Genomic DNA, 18,811 nt, shown 5'->3' with positions numbered 1-18,811 from the left:
AAATTTATAGTGTACTAGATTATTAAAAAGAAATTATGCTGATTTATAAATGCCTTAGTGAAAACAAATTAATAGCCATCATACGCATGTATGAGTGGTTGCATATTATGCATATATATATAAAGCTGAACAAATATTAAATTTTAAATATTTAAATAAATGCTTACAGCAATTTCTAAATCTAATAGCCATACTTATTTATGCTTGTAAACTGACAACTCAAACATTATTCAGAATGTTTTTTATTCATCTCAAATACTTTTAAAACACAGAAATTTATTCTTTTTCTACTAATATATTTATTTCTTTCTCATATCAATACATTACTGATATTTCTCAATATATATTTAGAAAATCCATATGCTCTTCCAAATCAGTCATAACAACATTCATTATATCAACCATAATTTTCTTGCCCTTTCTCCTTTTAAATATATGTGTGAAAGTTCCAAGAGGAGGAGACTTAAGAAAGCAAAATAATGGGAATGGGATGATTGAACTTTGTTACCTTACCTTTTTGTCTCCCAAAACCAAAGCGTACTTGACACACAGTAGAGAATGAATGAATAGTGAATGAGTGAATGAACAGTACTAAACAAAAGAATAAAACCAAATGCATGAAGTTTGGCAAAATGTCTTACTCTTTAAACTCAAAGCAAAATAGTCTGAAATCTGTTATTGCCACAAATTGGAAGCAAGTAAGTATTTTTAAGTCCTCATTGTGAGTTTAACATATCAAAAATATCTTTTCCTCCATATCTACAACAAGATGACACAAGACCTTGAGAGCTCTTGGGGATGAAAGGTATCTTAAAAGTGATATAATTCAACCCTCCACAAATTTCAACAAACTAACCATTGAGCATACATGTCTATCTTTCCAATAAAAGATCTCATTATTTGCCAAAAGAGCACTTTATATTTAAAGGATTCAGAAAATGTTTGCCTGAGCTGAGATCTGTCTTCATGTACCTTCCACCCAGAGTCCTAGTTAAAATTTTGGGCCATCCTTCTTCCACATACAGATCTTCAAATACTATGTCCATCCTCCTATCCCACCATAGCTTTCTCTCGAAAAGAGTAACCAGTTAGAGGTTTTTCAAGTGTTCATCAGAAAACATTAATTCTACTTCCTTCACTGACCTCATCATCACTCTCTTCTCTATGCCTTTTGTAGGACTGTAACTCCCTTAAAAAAAGTATGGTGGCCAAGTGCGGCCTGAAGAGCACAAAAAAGAGCTGAGCTGTCGTTACCATGTATAAGATTGTACTTTTTTAATATTAAAATTGTATTGCTAGCTAGCTACATAAGACTGCTTACAAAAATAATACATATGGAATACTTAGCATCTGCTAGGCACTATTCTAAGTGCTTCAAGTGCTTTACATCGCATCTTCACAGCAACCTATATGGTAAGCCTATCACTCTCTCCACATAACAATTACGAAAACTGCACCTTGGAGAAGTGACTTGGCCAAAGTCAGTTATCAGCAGGCGAGCTAGGATTCATACATGTGTCTGCCCTAAAGCCCATTCTCTCTCTCTCTTTAATTTTTCCATTCTCTCTTAAACACTTGAATTCATAGTTCCCACGGCTAACTCACATTGAATTTAGTTTATTCAAATACTGCTGCTGAACTGCTGCTAAGTCGCTTCAGTCGTGTCCGACTCTGTGCGACCCCATAGACGGCAGCCCACCAGGCTCCGTCGTCCCTGGGATTCTCCAGGCAAGAATACTGGAGTGGGTTGCCATTTCCTTCTCCAGTGCATGAAAGGGAAAAGTGAAAGTGAAGTCGCTCAGTCGTGTCCGACTTTTAGCGACCCCATGGACTGTAGCCTACCAGGCTCCTCCGTCCATGGGATTTTCCAGGCAAGAGTACTGGAGTGGGGTGCCATTGCCTTCTCCGCTGCTGAACTAGACCTATCTAAAATTAAGTGTTCCTTGTTACAAGTATATGAACTTATATTTATCTATTTTATCATGTCATATTCAGCCCATTGTTCTAACAATTTGAGCCATAAAGAAGAAGATAAAAGCAACATTCAACCAAGATTAAAAAAAAATATATATATATATATATAGAGAGAGAGAGAGAGAGAGAGAGATAGATATAGCTAGTGCTTTCCCAATACAGACTGTAAAACTTAAGAGACCTGTTACAGCAGGTCAAACACTTCAACTGTCTCAACCTTTCCTAATTTTTACATTCAGCTAAAAGTAGAACATGAATTTTCCTCATAAAAATTTTATCTCTTATAAAGTAAAAGTAGGAATGAATAATCTGAAGTGGCAGACAATGTGAAGTAACGAGAACCTTGGGAGAAAATGGCGATATCACTTTAGAGAACGTAAATGAATATATTCATATATGTACCTACAAATTAAATACAAAGATACATCTGACCAAATAACATTCTGACTATACCCAGTGAGACTAAAAAGAAAAAAGTTCAAAAAAGAGAGGCTCAATCACATCCTGAGGATTGCCTTTCTAAGCAGAACACCAAAAACAACAAAAAAAAGATTCCTAAATGAAAAGATGAATAGACTTGCCTATTTATACACTCAAAACATCTGCAAAAAAATTTGCAATCTCATTATAAATTATCTTAATAATTGAAGAAAAAGTAACTCAACTTCATCAAATGAAAAATTAGCATTCTCATAAGAAAGCAATAAGAGGCCTATAAATATATGGGGAAAAAAATCTTTACCTCAGTAGTAATAAAAATGTAATTAAAACAGTGAGATATCATTTTCTCCCAAATAAACTGGGCTGGCCAAGAATGTAAGTTCAAGGATACTCTTATACACTACAGGCAGAAATGTACACTGGTGGATTCTTCCAGGAAAGAATTCTGTCAGTACTTCTGGATGCAAAATTTTAAGTACTAGGAATATATTAAAGGGGAAAATGTGTGTGAGCAAATATTTAGCATAAGAGTTTTATCATAGGGAAAGGCCAGATTTAACTTAAATCTTCAGTAGCAGAATAAACTAGGATATGATGAAAAATGTATACTCTGCAGCCACTAAAAATATTATACATTAACCAAATCATCATGATATATACATGAAACTAATATCACATTGTAAGTCACGTATACTTCAATTTAAAAAATGTATACAATAGATAATGTATTGCAGATTTTGTCATAAAAATGTTTTATTGTCTCGCACAGAAGTGTTAAGTAACAAAAAAGCAATTCATACACTATATGATCCACTTTTAAGTTACTCATATTTTTAAAATATAGATGCCAAAATAGTTGCAATGACTATGACTAGATATAGTGAGGATGCAGATGATTTTGTTTCTACAATGATACATTTTTTTAAATTAGAAAAATAAAGTTGTGTAAATAACTGTCGACAAAAAAAAAAAAAAACTGTCCACATTAAAAAAATGAAATGACACAAAAGACTAGAATTTCCAGCACAGTCTTGAAAATAAATAATAAGGGAAAAAAACTGGATTCTATAAAACACTATGGCTAGGCTGTAACCATAAACTAAAAAAAAAAAAAGAAAAACTAGAAGGACATGAGAGAAAGTATGGTAGCAAATCACAACAAAAACTAACATAATTATACATATATGTCTTTAAAACATAGTATTGTGGTATCTATAAAGTTAAAGCTCTAAAAATATCTTGGCACATAAAAATGAGAGAAATAACAAAGAGACTTTTTTTTTACCAAGTTTGAAGCAAGGAAATAAAACCAAGACATATGTTCCTCCATGAGGAAGATAAGAGAAGCAAGTCCATTCTCACTTCTCCTGCAGAAAACATTAGCTGAAGACAGGAAAGAGCAGAATAGATACCATAAAGACTGAATGCTACCTACAGAGAAATACTGAGCTTTATCTTATGGAGAAAGTAGTAAGGAATCACTTCTTCAAATAAATAACTTCAGCTGTTCAGACCTTGATGAATCATATCCCAAGGTTCAAAAACTACTTACAGATTTGAGGTCAGAGTCTTTGCTATCTCTGAGGAATAATAAAAGAAAACAGAAGTGCCAGATGAAGGCAAAATTCCCCAATTAAAAAAATAAATGACATAAAAGATGGATTGTGAAAATTATTTAACTTAATATCAGTACATGGAAATAACAGAACAAAGAACAGAATTCACAAGTAAAATCATGGCAAAATAGTCTTAATTCTTTTTCCTATGAGATTGTTAGGTTAGTTGTTCTTAGATTGGAAAAGCAACTGAAAGTTTGATACCTTTGAAGATGAGATGATGAAAGCATTCCACACGTCAATAGTGTTAGATCTATAGAGGACTGAACAGCTGTATCCAAATTGTGTTGATAATGGATTAATGCTAACAGAGGAAAACTGGGAGAGTTTTACACTAAAAAAAAAAAAAAAAAGACTAAAGAAAAGAAAAATATAACTGCCATCACATGTCTAAAACACAATCATATAAAAGAGTAGACATCTATAACTTTACTTCCCCATGTATAGATATAAGACTAAATGGCAGATGTAATAGGAGCAGTTGTCAGTTTAATAAACAGATAAGTTAGAAGAGGGCTACTCAAGAATGGGGTAAAATGCCTTTTGAAAAAAAAGAAATTCATTAGAATAAGTAGATCTTATTATATGGGCATCACTTGGATAGAATGCTAGACACATACATAATATACTTTGGGGCAGGGTGGGGGGAATGCTATGATTCTAAATATTCTCCAAGTATAACTTTACCCAATGGCAGCTCTCTACTCAGACTTGGGGCAGGGACAGGGCTCTTCTGATTATTTGGTGAAATGGCTATAGTAAAAGAAACACATAATTTGTCCTCACAGTTGAAGAGATACTATTTTAATTTCAACCTCCTTAATGTTGGTGTCCTTATATAATATGAAGACTTTTCATAAAGCATTCGTGTTAGTCATTCAGCTCAATAATATTTTAAATTTCCTACTCTGGGTACCAAAATCATCACTATAGCCTCCTTGCCAAGCTGTAGTGTATATACATTAAGTCAGTAACTTTCAATGTGTGGTCTAGAATCTCCAAGACCCTTTCAGGAGGTCCATGAACGAAAATTATTTTTGTAATAACAGTCAAATGTTATTTGCCTCCTTCATCCTCATCCTCCCATGAATATAAAGTGAGTGGAGTTTTCAGAGGCTACATAATGTGTGATATATGAACAGACTGCATGCAGAAGCACATATGGGAATCTAGTTGTCTTATATTAAGCTAGACATTGAAAAGACTTGAAAAAATGCCATACAATCCCATTCTTCATACTTTATATTCTATTTTAGAAAAGTCATTTTTCATAAAAATGTTACTTAAATTAATGTAACAGATTTAGTGTTATTGGCATTAATGTAATAGATTTAGCTATTTACACTAATATAATAGACTTAGTATTATTTTAAATGATTTTTTATTTAATAAATACAATATTTAATAACATATTAAAAACTTTGTTCCAATTTTTAACATAATATTCAGTTCAGTTCAGTTCAGTCGCTCAGTCGTGTCTGACCCTAGCAGAACATTATGATAAACAACATAAAGAAAACTCTATGAGATCTTCCATAATGTTAAAGAAGGCAAAGTTTGGGAGCCACTTTATTAAGCCATGCTAATTACTCTATAGTAAAATTTCAAAGGATGCTGGAATCATTTATAATGCAAATGAGTATTTTAAAAAAACTGTGTTTCCTCAGAAGACATTCTAACTAAAAAAGTCCTAATTTTTAAGATCAGGTACATATCTGGAACAAGATTGGGTTCAGAAATGAACTTTCATCGGTTAAATAACACCATCTGCATAGAGTCAATGCTAATAGCGAATGTAAAATTAGAAAAGCTATAAAGAATGAACCTCAGCCGCACAACTGCCAACTATGATAATATCAATATAACTCAAAATTCACTTTTCCTAAGAACTTGTTACACATAACTCATCAATATTTACATCAACATTAATAACTCTGCAAATAGCATTTAATCCTGAAATAATACCAAGAGATATGTATACTCCATTTCCAATATTTTCAAGTAATTTTCTATTAATTTCTTTTCTATTTTACCAAAGATTTTAAAATCAGAACTCACTACAAAAACTGAGTTCAAGACTTTTAGAATAGTGAGACTTATAAAAGCAAAAGAGAAAAAAAAAAGCAGTAAAAATAATAATTCTCTGAATTAAGAACTACCCTCTAAGCATCATTTAATTAACTACTTGAAACATCTATATATAATAAGGCATAGATAAAATTTATTTACTGATCTGTAAGGTATCCACTCTAATAAAACTTTGCATATGTGGAAATATATAATCCTCATTAATGTGGAAGGCAAAAATTTAACATTCGAGAACCTACAGTTTGTGAAACATTATGCCAGGTAGGTACTTCATATGTAGCATCTCACAAATCTTTACAGCTTCATTGTGAAACAAAGGTTCACAAGAGCTTAGTAACCTGCCCACAGTCAACAGCAGGTAAGTGCACAGAGACAGAATTTCCTTCAGAGCCTTGTAAGTAAGCGTCCTTCTCTTCAAAGCATCCAGTGACACACCAGAGAGGAACAGCAGTTCTGTGCTGGTGATTAAAAAAAAGTCCCAGAATATCTACCAGTGTCTTGCTTTGTGACTAGGAAACAAACTGGGATGTGGGTTTTGGGGGGTTTTTTGTTTGTTTGTTATCTTTATACATAGTATAACATCCTTACCTTACAGAACTGTGAAGAAACAGGTTATATCAAGGGAGACAGCTTGGTCTAACTCTATATATATACAGGCATTCAAAACATGGGAGTTTTGCTGTTATTAAAACTACTACTTTCTTGGTGAAAAGTTTCTGTTGAAAGTTCATTTCCTATGTGATCCTATTAGGACTAAACCTATTGCTACAATTCTGGTTACAGAAAAGCAGCAGCCAAGATGTCTGTACCAATCACAGATAAGTCCTGATTAAGAAAATAATCTGAAATGTTTATATCTTATCTTCTTCTGGGTAGTTAAAATGTACTAACTTTAATAAGTATTTTTAGAATTAAGTAAGTCTCAAGAGTATAAAGACTAAAGAGTCCAGCCCAATCAAATTCTTAGGCTTAATCATAGTAACTATGGCCTTAACAGAGAAATTACCAGGAGTCAGAGTTTAAACTTAAAGATGCAAAGTAGGAAAGGAAAAGAAGATGGTACTCAGAAACCTAACTTGGCTGTTTTATTAGTTCAACACTCACAGAAACACAGAATTACTTTAAATGCAATTCCCCACAAAAATTTTAAAACTCATCTTTAACAAGTTCTCAAGATTTCATCCTTTCTCTTATTTCAGCCGATTCTATATTTGGAATTCTGTATAAGGAACAGATATTGTTTCTGAAGAAATTGTAAATTAGAGTAAATGCCAAAGAATCCTAACCATACTTAAACTGCTTGATGTTTCAAAGCATCAAACCTAAGGAAATGTACAGAACTATTTCTTGGCAAAGAAAACACACATTGGAGTCAGGGATGTCTGAGTTTAAACCCTGGATTCACTATGTATCCTGCAACCTTGGACAAATGTCCCAGCACCTCTATAAAACATGTATCTCTAGTGAGCAATAATCCATGAGGCCACCAAAACATTTCCTTCAAGTACCAGCAAAACAGGGGTACCACAAAATGAGAAAAACTTTTTTTTTTTTTAAGAATTTGATGTTTGAAAAAGACATCAATTCAGCCACAATGGTAAAAATAAAATAAAATTTCATTAGACTTTCTTACATTTGCTGTAGCATGTTTTTAATTTTTTAAAACATCTATGGAAGGGGAGAAGAAATGCCTCAGCATTTAACATTTTCAGTGCTTAAGGTCTCTAACAGCTTTTAATCCAGTATTGCCTACCTCAAAGCATTATTGTTAGGGATTAAATGAAGTGATGCACATAAAAGACTTAACATAATGCCTTATTTAATACAATAGGCACTCAAATGTAGCTATTTATTACTATTGTTATAAGAATTACTTCTCTCCACGTTTCAGACTATAACCTCTTTTGCATCATGTCTGTGGTGAATGTCATCATATGCATACACTTTTTCTCACGCTTCTAACACTAGTTAACAACATAAAGGTCTTTGAGAAAAAGATTTAAATAGCCAGTCCTTACAAACAGCTTTATCATCAGTCATTAGGTCAATATACTAAATTTGAAAATGGGAAATCATAAGGTGAGGACCAAAAATACCCTCAGCATTACTCACAGTTTTGTATACTTAAGATTATATGCAAAAACAGATTTCTATGATTCCGTTAAATTTCTGGAGCAATAACACAAAACATGGTTATTTAAACATCACTATTGCATAGACTCAACTAAAAAATTATAAATTAACTCAAATAGAAATTAATTAAAAAATGGAATTTATTCTATCACATAAACTGATTACTCTTTCAAATTAGACTCTTCTAAAGCTTAAGCAGGAATTTAAAAGTAAACAGACAATACATAAGATATACAGCACACCCAAAAGTGAAAAAAACAATGAAGAATAACTGTATTGAAACATTCTTCTATTATTCTTCAAAATTATAATGAAAATTTGCTATCAAAACAATATAATCACAAAGAAAGAGCTCTAGTAAATATGAATAATCTATACTGTAAAACAAACAAAAAACTATCATAATGATTGTTTATTTTTATTCACTTATTAAAAAACCAAAACACTGAAGGATGAACCATTTAAAACTTATATTACTCAAGCCACTAGCAGTACATGAAATATTCACTTACATGTTAAATTGTCCATTAAACCCTGGTTGAAAATCATTAAACAAGACCATTCAGGGTGTATCTACAGGTTTTAGAGTGGTTTACAATATACCTGAACAAGGTGTATAAGGCTTTACTTATTTGGCCCTTACCTCCCTGCTCACCCTTGTCTCTGACCACACCCACCTTGCATATCTTGCATCTTCACTGTAGAGACTACAGCCCTCAAAACACACCTTGCTTTTTCTCACACTTAAAATATGTTCCTCACCTTTCTGATCCACTTGAAGAAGTTAAATCTAGTTGTATTTTAAGGTTTGGCTCATGCTTATCCTCCTCTATGAATACTTTTCCTACCATTCTACAAAATTTATGACCGACTCTTTTATGCCCCACTTTTCTTTGTATATAGTATCATCATACCTAGGTATCTGGGTGCACTTACTTATTGGCATGCCTCCCCTGACTAAACAACAAATTCCTTAAGAGCAAGGTTGCTGTCTTATTCATCTTTTATGTTTAGTAAGTAGCACTGTACCTAGTGCTACAACATATGATGAATGGATGAAAGCATGAATTTACTCTGACTCTGCAGTTAGGCACATTATGAAAACAATCTTGAGAACAGGAAAATGTTCTTCCAACAACCAGTTTCAGTTATATACTTAAGAATTGTGGTGAAAAACTAAGAAATGCAAACTTCACTCTAGATACTCTAAAGTAAAAAGAATAGTTTTATGGCTCACTCAGACAAAATTTCCATTAGTTTGATGTTTGTAAGTTTCAGTTTACAATAATCACAGCAAAATTGCTATGTATTCAATTATAACAAGCAATAGTAAAACTTTCTTTATAAATCACAATCTTTAAAACAATGTTACTTTTCAGAATGTCAGAGAGAACCACTTATGAATGTGGACTATATGTGATAAATAAACTAAGCGTAAAACATTAAAGGTAAATGAGACTGATCAAAGAATTAACAGCATATTAACTTACTTTGAAACTACAGTTAATGAGTATAATACCTAACTACCATGGGTTTAGTCCTCCAGTACCTATTTCTCCTATGCCCTAAATTTTTCTCCCCCTTCTGGGAAAAAAAAAATACTACCGAGATTTTTTTCTACATTTCTGATACTCTGTGTAATTTTAAAATTCTTAATTTCAACAGCAACAACAACAAAAATAATTGCAGCTACCATGCAGTGAGTATTTACCAACTGCCACTTATCATTTCACATATGGTATCCCATTTAAGACTTCTATCAACTCCATAATCAGTGTATTCTTTTTACCCTGAGACAGTCCAACTAGAAAACAGGCTCCAGGAGATGCAACTACCTAAAGTCTCACTACCAATAAGTGGGAAAGGAAGGACTTCTGATTTCAAAGCCTCTGCCCTTTCTATTAATACAACAATATGCCACCTCTCTTCATCCTCATCAAATATATTACTCATCCAGTATTAAAACTGGGTTGACATTATTTGACATTTATATCAGAAAATGAATATAATGCCATGATTGAAAGCAACCAAAACCCTTCAAGATAAACTTTTCATGTGACAGTAAGAGTAATTCACCGTTTTTTGAGTAACATCACCAAATGGTGGCACAGAAAGGAATTAAAATGTTTCCTTTGTGTGATATAAAAAACTTACAAATACACAATTCTTTATTGAACAAGTAATATAAAATAGTCCAATTATTTCCAGATCAGTTTGTTTTTGCAAGTTTATTCTTTCAGTCATAGAAACTAGCCAAAAATATTTTTTAAATCAGTAAGTCATTCAACAGACAGATAAAATTTCTGTTTTGAAACTGACTTTCATCAAGGATATTACTAGATTAATCATGTAATTTATCATTCAAACCTATATACTTTTTGAAGAAGAGACACTTCTAATTATTACAGTGTAACAACAGGTTTAACCAGAACTGTCCCAGTAACCAGGACATGTGGACACCCTCACTATTCCCCTAATCATTACACTCACAGTCCTCCTACAACACAGTAGAGAAATATGCATGCCTACCATGTAAAACCTTCTGGCTATATATTTGATCACTGCAGCACAATATTAAAGAAGTACTTTCTTTGCTAGACTCTCATATTTTAAAAGGCTATTCCATTAAGATAATGCACATTAAGATAAAACTGCAATAACTTCAACTGTACCTCATCCTGAAGTTCATCACCACTTTTAACAGAAGCAAGCATATCATACAAAGTACAGCAAAGATCTTCTATTCTTGTTGCTTCAGCCATTTCGTTTAAAGTTGCATTTAAGTACTTCTCAACTTCACACCACAAAAATGAGTCGTTTGTTTTTTCTGCAGGCTTGCGGTTCAGGGTGGAATGCTCCTGAAGGTGGTCAGTCAGAAACTTCTTATAATCCAAGCTTATAGTTTTCTGGGATTCACCATTTATTGGCAGTTCATCAAAGTGGTCCAAATCATACATGTCAAATGAAAATGCTAAATTTTTACCAAATAAAACTTGATCACCATATTCATCTGTTGTCATCTGGACAAGAGCAGTAAGACCGTCTTTACAAAAATGAGAAGTAATTCGATTAGTAGCATCACAAGCTGCAGTGGCAGATGATGATGGAAAGGGACCAAACATCTGTTTGATAGCCTTTGTCTCCTGGTGACCAACACAGTCCTTCAAGTGAAATGTCTTGAAGAGAAACGCGGCTGCACTTTCAATGGCTTCTTTCCCATTATCTGTTCCAACTATTCAGACAAAAGAAACAGTATTAGCTCAAATGGATCATGGTTCAAGCTTCCATTTTCCAAAAAAAAAAAACTACTACAAATATGCCTCTGAGCAAATTCAACAGTGAAAATATACTGATATTTAGACATAGTGAGACAGACGAAGATAACCAATTCAGGAACAGGAAAATCCCTTTAAGGCCATTCCCAAGTTCCCAAAGAATGGCATTAGGTAAATAACCCATTATCAGTATTATACGTAAGATAGAAGCTACCTATAATAATCCCTTACCTTTTTCTAAAAACAATTTGAGGCATTAGTTAAGACTTATTTTAAAATCAAATTTTAAAAATTGATTTGATGAGCTAGTTAAATAAATAAGATGCAAAAGAAATCTAAATTATAGACTTCTGAAGCTGGAAGGAAGCCTTACAAATCTATAACCTTCTTTCCACATACTGTACATTTGAGATGGCAAGAACAGATTTATAGTTTTCATTCAAAAATATTTATTACTACATAAATCAACTACACTTCAATAAAAAATAGTTTTGAAAATATTTAATACTATCAAGGATGTACATGAAAAGAATCTTTTAAAATAAACTCAGCCACAATACAAAATTTTTTTAAAAATTCTGCTATTGAGAAGAGGCCAAAAGTAAATTCTTATGAAAGTAAGAGGAAGTTAAAAGGAGCAGCCCCTAATTTCTTTAAGGCATTAGTATCTCATATCTAATTCTTTCAAAAGGAAGAAGAGTCTATAATTATGTCACAGAATTCAAAGAATATTCTTAGAGTAAAAAAGAAATTCAATCTGAGAAGGCCTGAAAAGTCAGTAAGACTTCCTAAAGTAATAGTTGTAATGTTAGTAATAATACAATTAACACCATCATCTTCTTGAAACCATAGCTCCAATTACATCATTAATCACAAATCTTGAGCAGCTTATGATAAAGTTCAATGCCAGCATGTGTGCTAAGTTGCTTTAGTTGTGTACAACTCTTTGTGGCTCTATGTACTGTAGTCCACCAGCCTTCTCTGTTCACCGGATTCTTTAGGCAAGAACACTGGAGTGGGTTGCCATGGCCTCCTCCAGGGGATCTTCCCAACCCAAGGATCCAAATCAGGTCTCTATGTCTCCTGCACTGGCAGGTGGGTTCTTTACCACTAGCGCCACCTGGGAAGCCCCATAAAACTCAGTAATTCAACCCAAACTCCTATACTTTATTTTCAAGTCATGCTGGCTGATCCATTCTGTTTTACCAGCTTTACTCGCTACTATTCATTTCCTGCTCTAGCCAACAAGAATTTCTTAACATCCAAAACTCAGATCCTGTTCTGGTTGTTGTTCAGTTGCTAAGTCGTGTCCAACTCTTTCCAAACCCATGGAGTGAAGCATGCTAGGCTTCCCAGTCCTTCACTATTTCCCAGAGCTTGCTCAAACTCATGTCTGTTGAGTCACTGAGGCCATCCTACCATCTCATGCTCTGTCGTCCCCTTCTCCTCTTGCCTTCCTCCTGCTGGGTAAGCCCAGCATCAATGAGAAATGATGATGCTGAGTCAGCTCTTTGAATCAGGGGGCCAAAGTACTGCAGCTTCAGCTTCAGCATCAGTCCTTCCAATGAATATTTCAGGATTTATTTCCTTTAGGATTCACTGGTTTGATCTCCTTGCTGTCCAAGGGACTCTTAAGAGTCTTCTCCAGCACTCACCATTGTTTATGATCCAACCCTCACACGTGTACATGACTATTGGAAAAACCATAGCTTGGACGATACGGACCTTTGTAAGCAAAGTGATGTTTCTGTTTCTTCGGACAATGACTGAAGCCATGAAATTAAAAGATGCTTGTTCCTTGAAAGAAAATCTATGACAAATCTAGACAGTGTATTTAAAAAGCAGAGACATCACTTTGCCGACAAAGGTCCATATAGTAAAAACTGTTTTTTCCAGTAGTCATACACACATGTGAGAGCTGGACCATAAAGAAGGCTGAGCACTAAGGAGTTGATGCTTTTAAACTGTGGTGCTGAAGAAGACTCTTGAGAGTCCCTTTGACTGCAGGAAGATCAAACTAGTCAATTCTAAAGGAAGTCAACCCTGAATATTCATTGGAAGGACTGATGCTGAAGCTTCAATACTTTGGCCACCTGATGAGAAGAGGGGACATATCGGAAAAGACCCTGCTGCTGGGAAAGACTGAGGGCAGGAGGAGAAGGGGCCAACAGAGGATGAGATGATTGGATGGCATCATGGACTCAATGGACAAGAGTTTGAGCAAACTCCAGGAGACAGGACAGGGAAGCCTGGCGTACTGCTGTCCATGGGATTGCAGAGTCAGACACCACTTAGCAACTGAACAACAACTAGGTTTGTCATAGTTCTTCTTCTAAGGAGCAAGTACCTTTTAATTTTGTGGCTGAAGTTACCATCCACAGAGATTCTGGAGCCCAAGAAAATAAAATCTTCACTGTTTTTACTTTTTCCCTATCTATTTGCCATGAAGTGATGGGACCGAAGGCTATGATATTAGTATTTTGAATGTTGAGTTTTAAGCCATCTTTTGCACTCCCCTCTTCCACCCTCATCAAGAGACTCTTGAGTTACTCTTGGTGTTCTTCCTTTTTTTTTTAAGATTTGAAGTCCTTTAAATTTTTTTTTTTTTTTTTTTGTCTGTGCTGGGTCTTAGCTGCAGCATATGGGATCTTTAATTGCTGCATTCGAGCTCTTAGTTATGGCATGTGGAATCTAGTTCCCTGACCAGGGATTTTAACCTTGGTAATGGCAGGTCCTGTTCTACTCTATGCCTGTTTCCATGCCTTTATTAAATCTTTCCCAAGGCCTCCAATTTCTCAAATCCTACCCATGTTTCATAGTCCAGCTGAAATGTCTCTCTCAAGACAAGTAAAATACTGTCTGCATTGTTTTATTCCCTGTTACCCAGCCAAAATAAGTGCCTCAATAGATTTAAACCATTGAATTTTGGGGACTTTCCTGATGGCCCAGTGGCTAAGACTCCCAATGCAGGGGGCTCGGGTTCGATCCCTAGTCAGGGAACTAGATCCCACATGCCACAACTAAGAATTTGCATGTAGCAATTAAAGATCCCACAGGATGCAACTAAGACCTAGTGCAGCCAAATAAATAAATATTTTTTTAAAAAAAACAGACTATAAATCTTTAAAAAAAAAAAGAAAACGAAACTGCTGAATTATCTGAACCCAGGCCTCAAAGACACCAGACTACTGTTTTTACATTATACCACCTGCTTTGGTAACTTTCTATTGTATCTGATATTTACACATGTGTGTAGAAGACTAACAATTTATGCAAGTGAAGTTAAGCACACAATATAAGTCCATTATTTAATTCTTCAAGGATAAAGTCTATAAAATCTTCCATGATTATAAAGAATTCATAAAACACCATCTGACATATTCTTTTAGTACTTAGGAAAATACATAATAAATATCTTCCAGAGATTAAATAATGCTTTTAAGTTAATTAATTAAATAGCTGCTGCTGCTGCTGCTAAGTCGCTTCAGTCGTGTCTGACTCTATGCGACCCTAGGGACAGCAGCCAACCAGGCTCCTCTGTCCACAAGATTCTCTAGGCAAGAATACTGGAGTGGGTTGCCATTTCCTTCTCCAAATTAAATAGCATTTGTGTACATTTTAGTTATTCAGTCTATATATGAGATTTGGAGAACTTAGGTTTTGGATAATTTACGGATTGTAATAATTCTATAGATAATTCAACAGGACTGGGACTAAGGAAGTCTGACCAAAAATGGAATTCACATTTGCAAACTCATTCTGTACCTAACATTATAAATGTGCTCTTCAGTAATGATATTATTTTGCATCTTGGCATTTTCCTTACACAACTTACTTAGAAGTTTTAAATTAAGTTATCTCAATTCTTAACAAAATTATCTCCATTTTATAGATACTACAAGAGACTTTAGATTAAATTTGGGAGATATCAAATAGCTATTTAGTTAATGAGCAAGATTCAAAGAAGTCTTCTAACTCCTAAATAAACTTTTTTCTACTACACTACACTTCTAGAAAGTAGATTTATCTCTTAGTTATTTGGGGTTTTTTTTTTTAGTCACTTTTGTGACCCCATGGACTGCAGCCAGCCAGGCTCCTCTGTCCATGGGATTTTCTAGGCAAGAATACTGGAGTGGATTGCCACTTCCTTGTCGCCTGCATTGGCAGTCAGATTCTTTACCACCGGGCTTACTAGGGAAGCCCAGATTTATCTCTAATTCTCATTTAATAAACAAATAATCACCACCCTAGGAAATAAATGCGAGAATAGCCAATTTATTACCAAAAGTGGAATTAACTTAAATGCCTATTATTAGGTCATTGGTTAAATTACATTACAGCCATATATTACATACATTAAACATAACGTGTGCCGTATCTGACTCTGCGACATGGAGTAGCCCGCCAGGTTTGTCTGTCTATAGGATTTTCCAGGCAAGAATACAGGAGTGTGTCGCCATGCCCTCCTCCAGGGGATCCAGAGCCTAGCGGCCTTGTCTCTCCAGTCTCTTATATCTCCTGTATTGGCAGGTGGTTTCTTTACCACCAGCGCAACCTGCAAAGCCCAAACATAATGCAGTGCTCCATGTATCCTGCTATAAAATAATCTCCACAATATATTAAGTGAGGGGGAAAAAAGTAAGTTATCAGTTCACTTTTGAATAAAAAACAAATTGTAGATTCATTAGGAACACCTACAAAGATCTAAAAACAATTTTCTCAAGGTTTCAAATTTTTAATTTGAGCCCTTTTGTACATCTATGAAATTTTTAAAGTAACATACAGATACTTTTAAACTTAGTTCATAATGGTGCTTCACACATGTTATTAATAATATCCTTGCCTAATTACTAATTCTTCTGGACAACCTGCTGTGTGTTGCGCTTAGACTTGTCTGACTCTTTGCGACCCAATGGACTGTAGCCCGCCAGGCTCTTCTGTCCATGGGTGTTCTCCAGGAAAGAATACTGGAATGGGTTGCCATGCCCTCATCCAGGGATCTTCCCAACTTAAGGATCGAACCCAGGTCTCCCGCATTGCAGGCGGATTCTTTACCGTCTGAGCCACCAGGGAAGCCCTACTTTACCGCATCTCTAAGGCAGACTGCTAAGAATGAACACGGTTCCACAGCACAAAGGAGTTTCTCAAAATTGAAACTCTGCACCATGCTACTCGAGAGTCTGGGAGCTGCAATTTTTGAGAAGTATTTGAAAACAGCCTTCTTAGCACTACTGGCTCTCCAAGAAACAGACGATCACATTTTGAAACTAAGGCACTTCGCCGCAGCACTAAGGCATAATGAAAACGTGGATCACGCCGCGTTCAGGTGACTGCACATGCGTGTCTTCCAGCCTGGGGCGGAAGACGTGCGTCACTGCACCCGGTCCGCATGTGATGACGTATCACCACAGGGGGACTGGCTGTCAGAGTACCCCCAATAAGAAGGCAGCTCAGGATTGGAGCAGAGAACTGTGTGCCCAAGGAGGGCAGCAACAAGGGTGCCACCCCAACTTGCTAGTAAAGGCCGCCGCCCGCCCCCCCCCACCCCGCCCCGGCGATCTTTTAGTGACAGATAAATGAAAGGTATCTCTGTAAAACAGAGGAAAGATCTGAAGAGAATGAACGCGATCAGGCGTCTTACTTGTCAAAGGTCTGGCATGTCCCACCCTCCTCTCAACAAAATGCAATTAGAAGGGAAACCTACAGTAACGGAAACACCTTTCTGCTTTCTCTAGGAGCCACCTGAACCAGCATACTAGTAACTGGCCACATCGAAAGGCCTGGAAAGGTCTGGGAAAATGCGCGTAGTACACTTCCAGAGTAGAAATTTGTAATAAGTAGCTGTGTCTCGTTTTCTTACACACTATATCCAAAGATGGAACTTTGCTAGATTAACCATGAGGATCTTGTTCACAAATAACCTTTTATTTTTTTTTTCCTTTTCCCTTTATATTTTAAGTACAATTTATAACATGTAATCTTTTAAATGATTATTTATTAGGCTGAAACTCTTCGGTCAATTACACCTCTGACTGTGCTAATCTTTGAGAGGAATAGGCATTTTAGGAAACTTATTTTGTCCTCAGGATAAAACCTCAGGAAAGAATAAAATATACCTTCAATAATCAACTGACTAAAGTTTGAATGAAACTTAAGATCCCCAAACCTTTAAGGAAACTAGTTAACTACCACTTTAACATTTGATTTTCTATGCACAAAACACTAGGATTGTAACCTAGAAAACTGGCTCTATGCACCTAGCACTTTAATTGCAATACATTTAAAGAAATACGCTTAAAAGGTCACTAGGATATTTTTAATTAATAATATATACTTTCCCTGCCTGCTTGAGTTATATGGAGAGAAAATGAGATGTGAAATGCAAAAGTGTAAAGATATAATAAGTGATGACTGTAAACATTATAGAACAAATTTTTAAAATTAGAATTTAGTGATTACTACAATCTTAAATTATCCTCAACATACAATTTACTTATATATTTTCCTTTTGAGTGCAAAATAGTAAGAGTTAAAAGGTTGAAACTTACAGCTTTTTTAACTGCCTACCTTAATAATTAAAAAGGATGAGTAGGAAATTTTAATTGAAATGAATAAAAATATCCATCAATTGTTTACACCGTTAATTGTTAAATATTCAATTTAGAAGTTGTCAACAAGTGAGTTCCCTGACCAGTTAAATCTTTAATGTGTGGGAGAAAGTATTTTACAAATTTTTTGTTTCACGTTATGGCCAAACTTTAAATGTCCATTTTACCCCCGATACTCGATAAACTGTAAATACCAAAACATTACAACCCTGCATCACAGTGTTAACTTAAGCTCATTTCATTTGTTAAAAATACCAGCAAGGTAGGAAAGAGGCTATAAACGTTTTATATATGAATAGAGATTAGCTAACTGATAATTATGATTAAATTTACTTTATAAATATGGAAAATACTTGTATCAGCAACTTTCCGAGGACATTACATATAAAAAACAGAAAAGTGGTTTAACTTAAAAAAAATATTATCCTCATTTTTTTCCCTCTTATGTATATATGCTGCCAGTGCCTATTAATGTACTTTTTTTCTAACAAGTATATATACCCACAAGTAATCTGGACTGTCTAAAATTGTCTAATATTATGTAAAATTGTCATATGTACTGTACAAGTCTTTTCCTTATTTTACAGAGAAACACAGACACAATAAGGTTAAATACAGTAAGATTAAATAATATACTAAGACTGTAAGAGCCAGATCATTTTTTTCTTTTTGCATT

The 18,811-nt window shown here is 34.7% G+C and overlaps 1 protein-coding gene and 1 long non-coding RNA gene across 7 annotated transcripts in view; one reads left to right on the top strand and one right to left on the bottom strand.

The window, feature by feature from the left end:
* ASCC3 (activating signal cointegrator 1 complex subunit 3) overlaps window positions 1-18,811 on the bottom strand; it is a 329,002-nt gene that overhangs the window by 281,137 nt on the left and 29,054 nt on the right. For all 6 annotated transcript variants that reach the window (XR_014065459.1, XR_014065457.1, XM_081530206.1 and 3 more), the window contains exon 4: window positions 10,925-11,484. Coding sequence is in view for 4 of the 6 variants with exons in the window: in XM_081530206.1 (XP_081386332.1) it covers window positions 10,925-11,484 (560 nt within the window). In the remaining 2 variants the exon portion in view is untranslated. The remainder of the gene's footprint in view (window positions 1-10,924; window positions 11,485-18,811) is intronic.
* LOC145521552 (uncharacterized) lies at window positions 14,122-16,832 on the top strand. Its single transcript, XR_014065465.1, has 2 exons — window positions 14,122-14,211; window positions 14,566-16,832. It is a non-coding gene; the product is annotated as an uncharacterized LOC145521552 (long non-coding RNA).

The sequence above is a fragment of the Giraffa tippelskirchi genome, chromosome 9 (genome assembly GCF_054371585.1).
Source record: "Giraffa tippelskirchi isolate mGirTip1 chromosome 9, T2T-mGirTip1v1.2.pri, whole genome shotgun sequence".
Lineage (NCBI taxonomy): Eukaryota > Metazoa > Chordata > Mammalia > Artiodactyla > Giraffidae > Giraffa > Giraffa tippelskirchi.
This window is presented reverse-complemented; position numbering and strand designations above follow the sequence as displayed.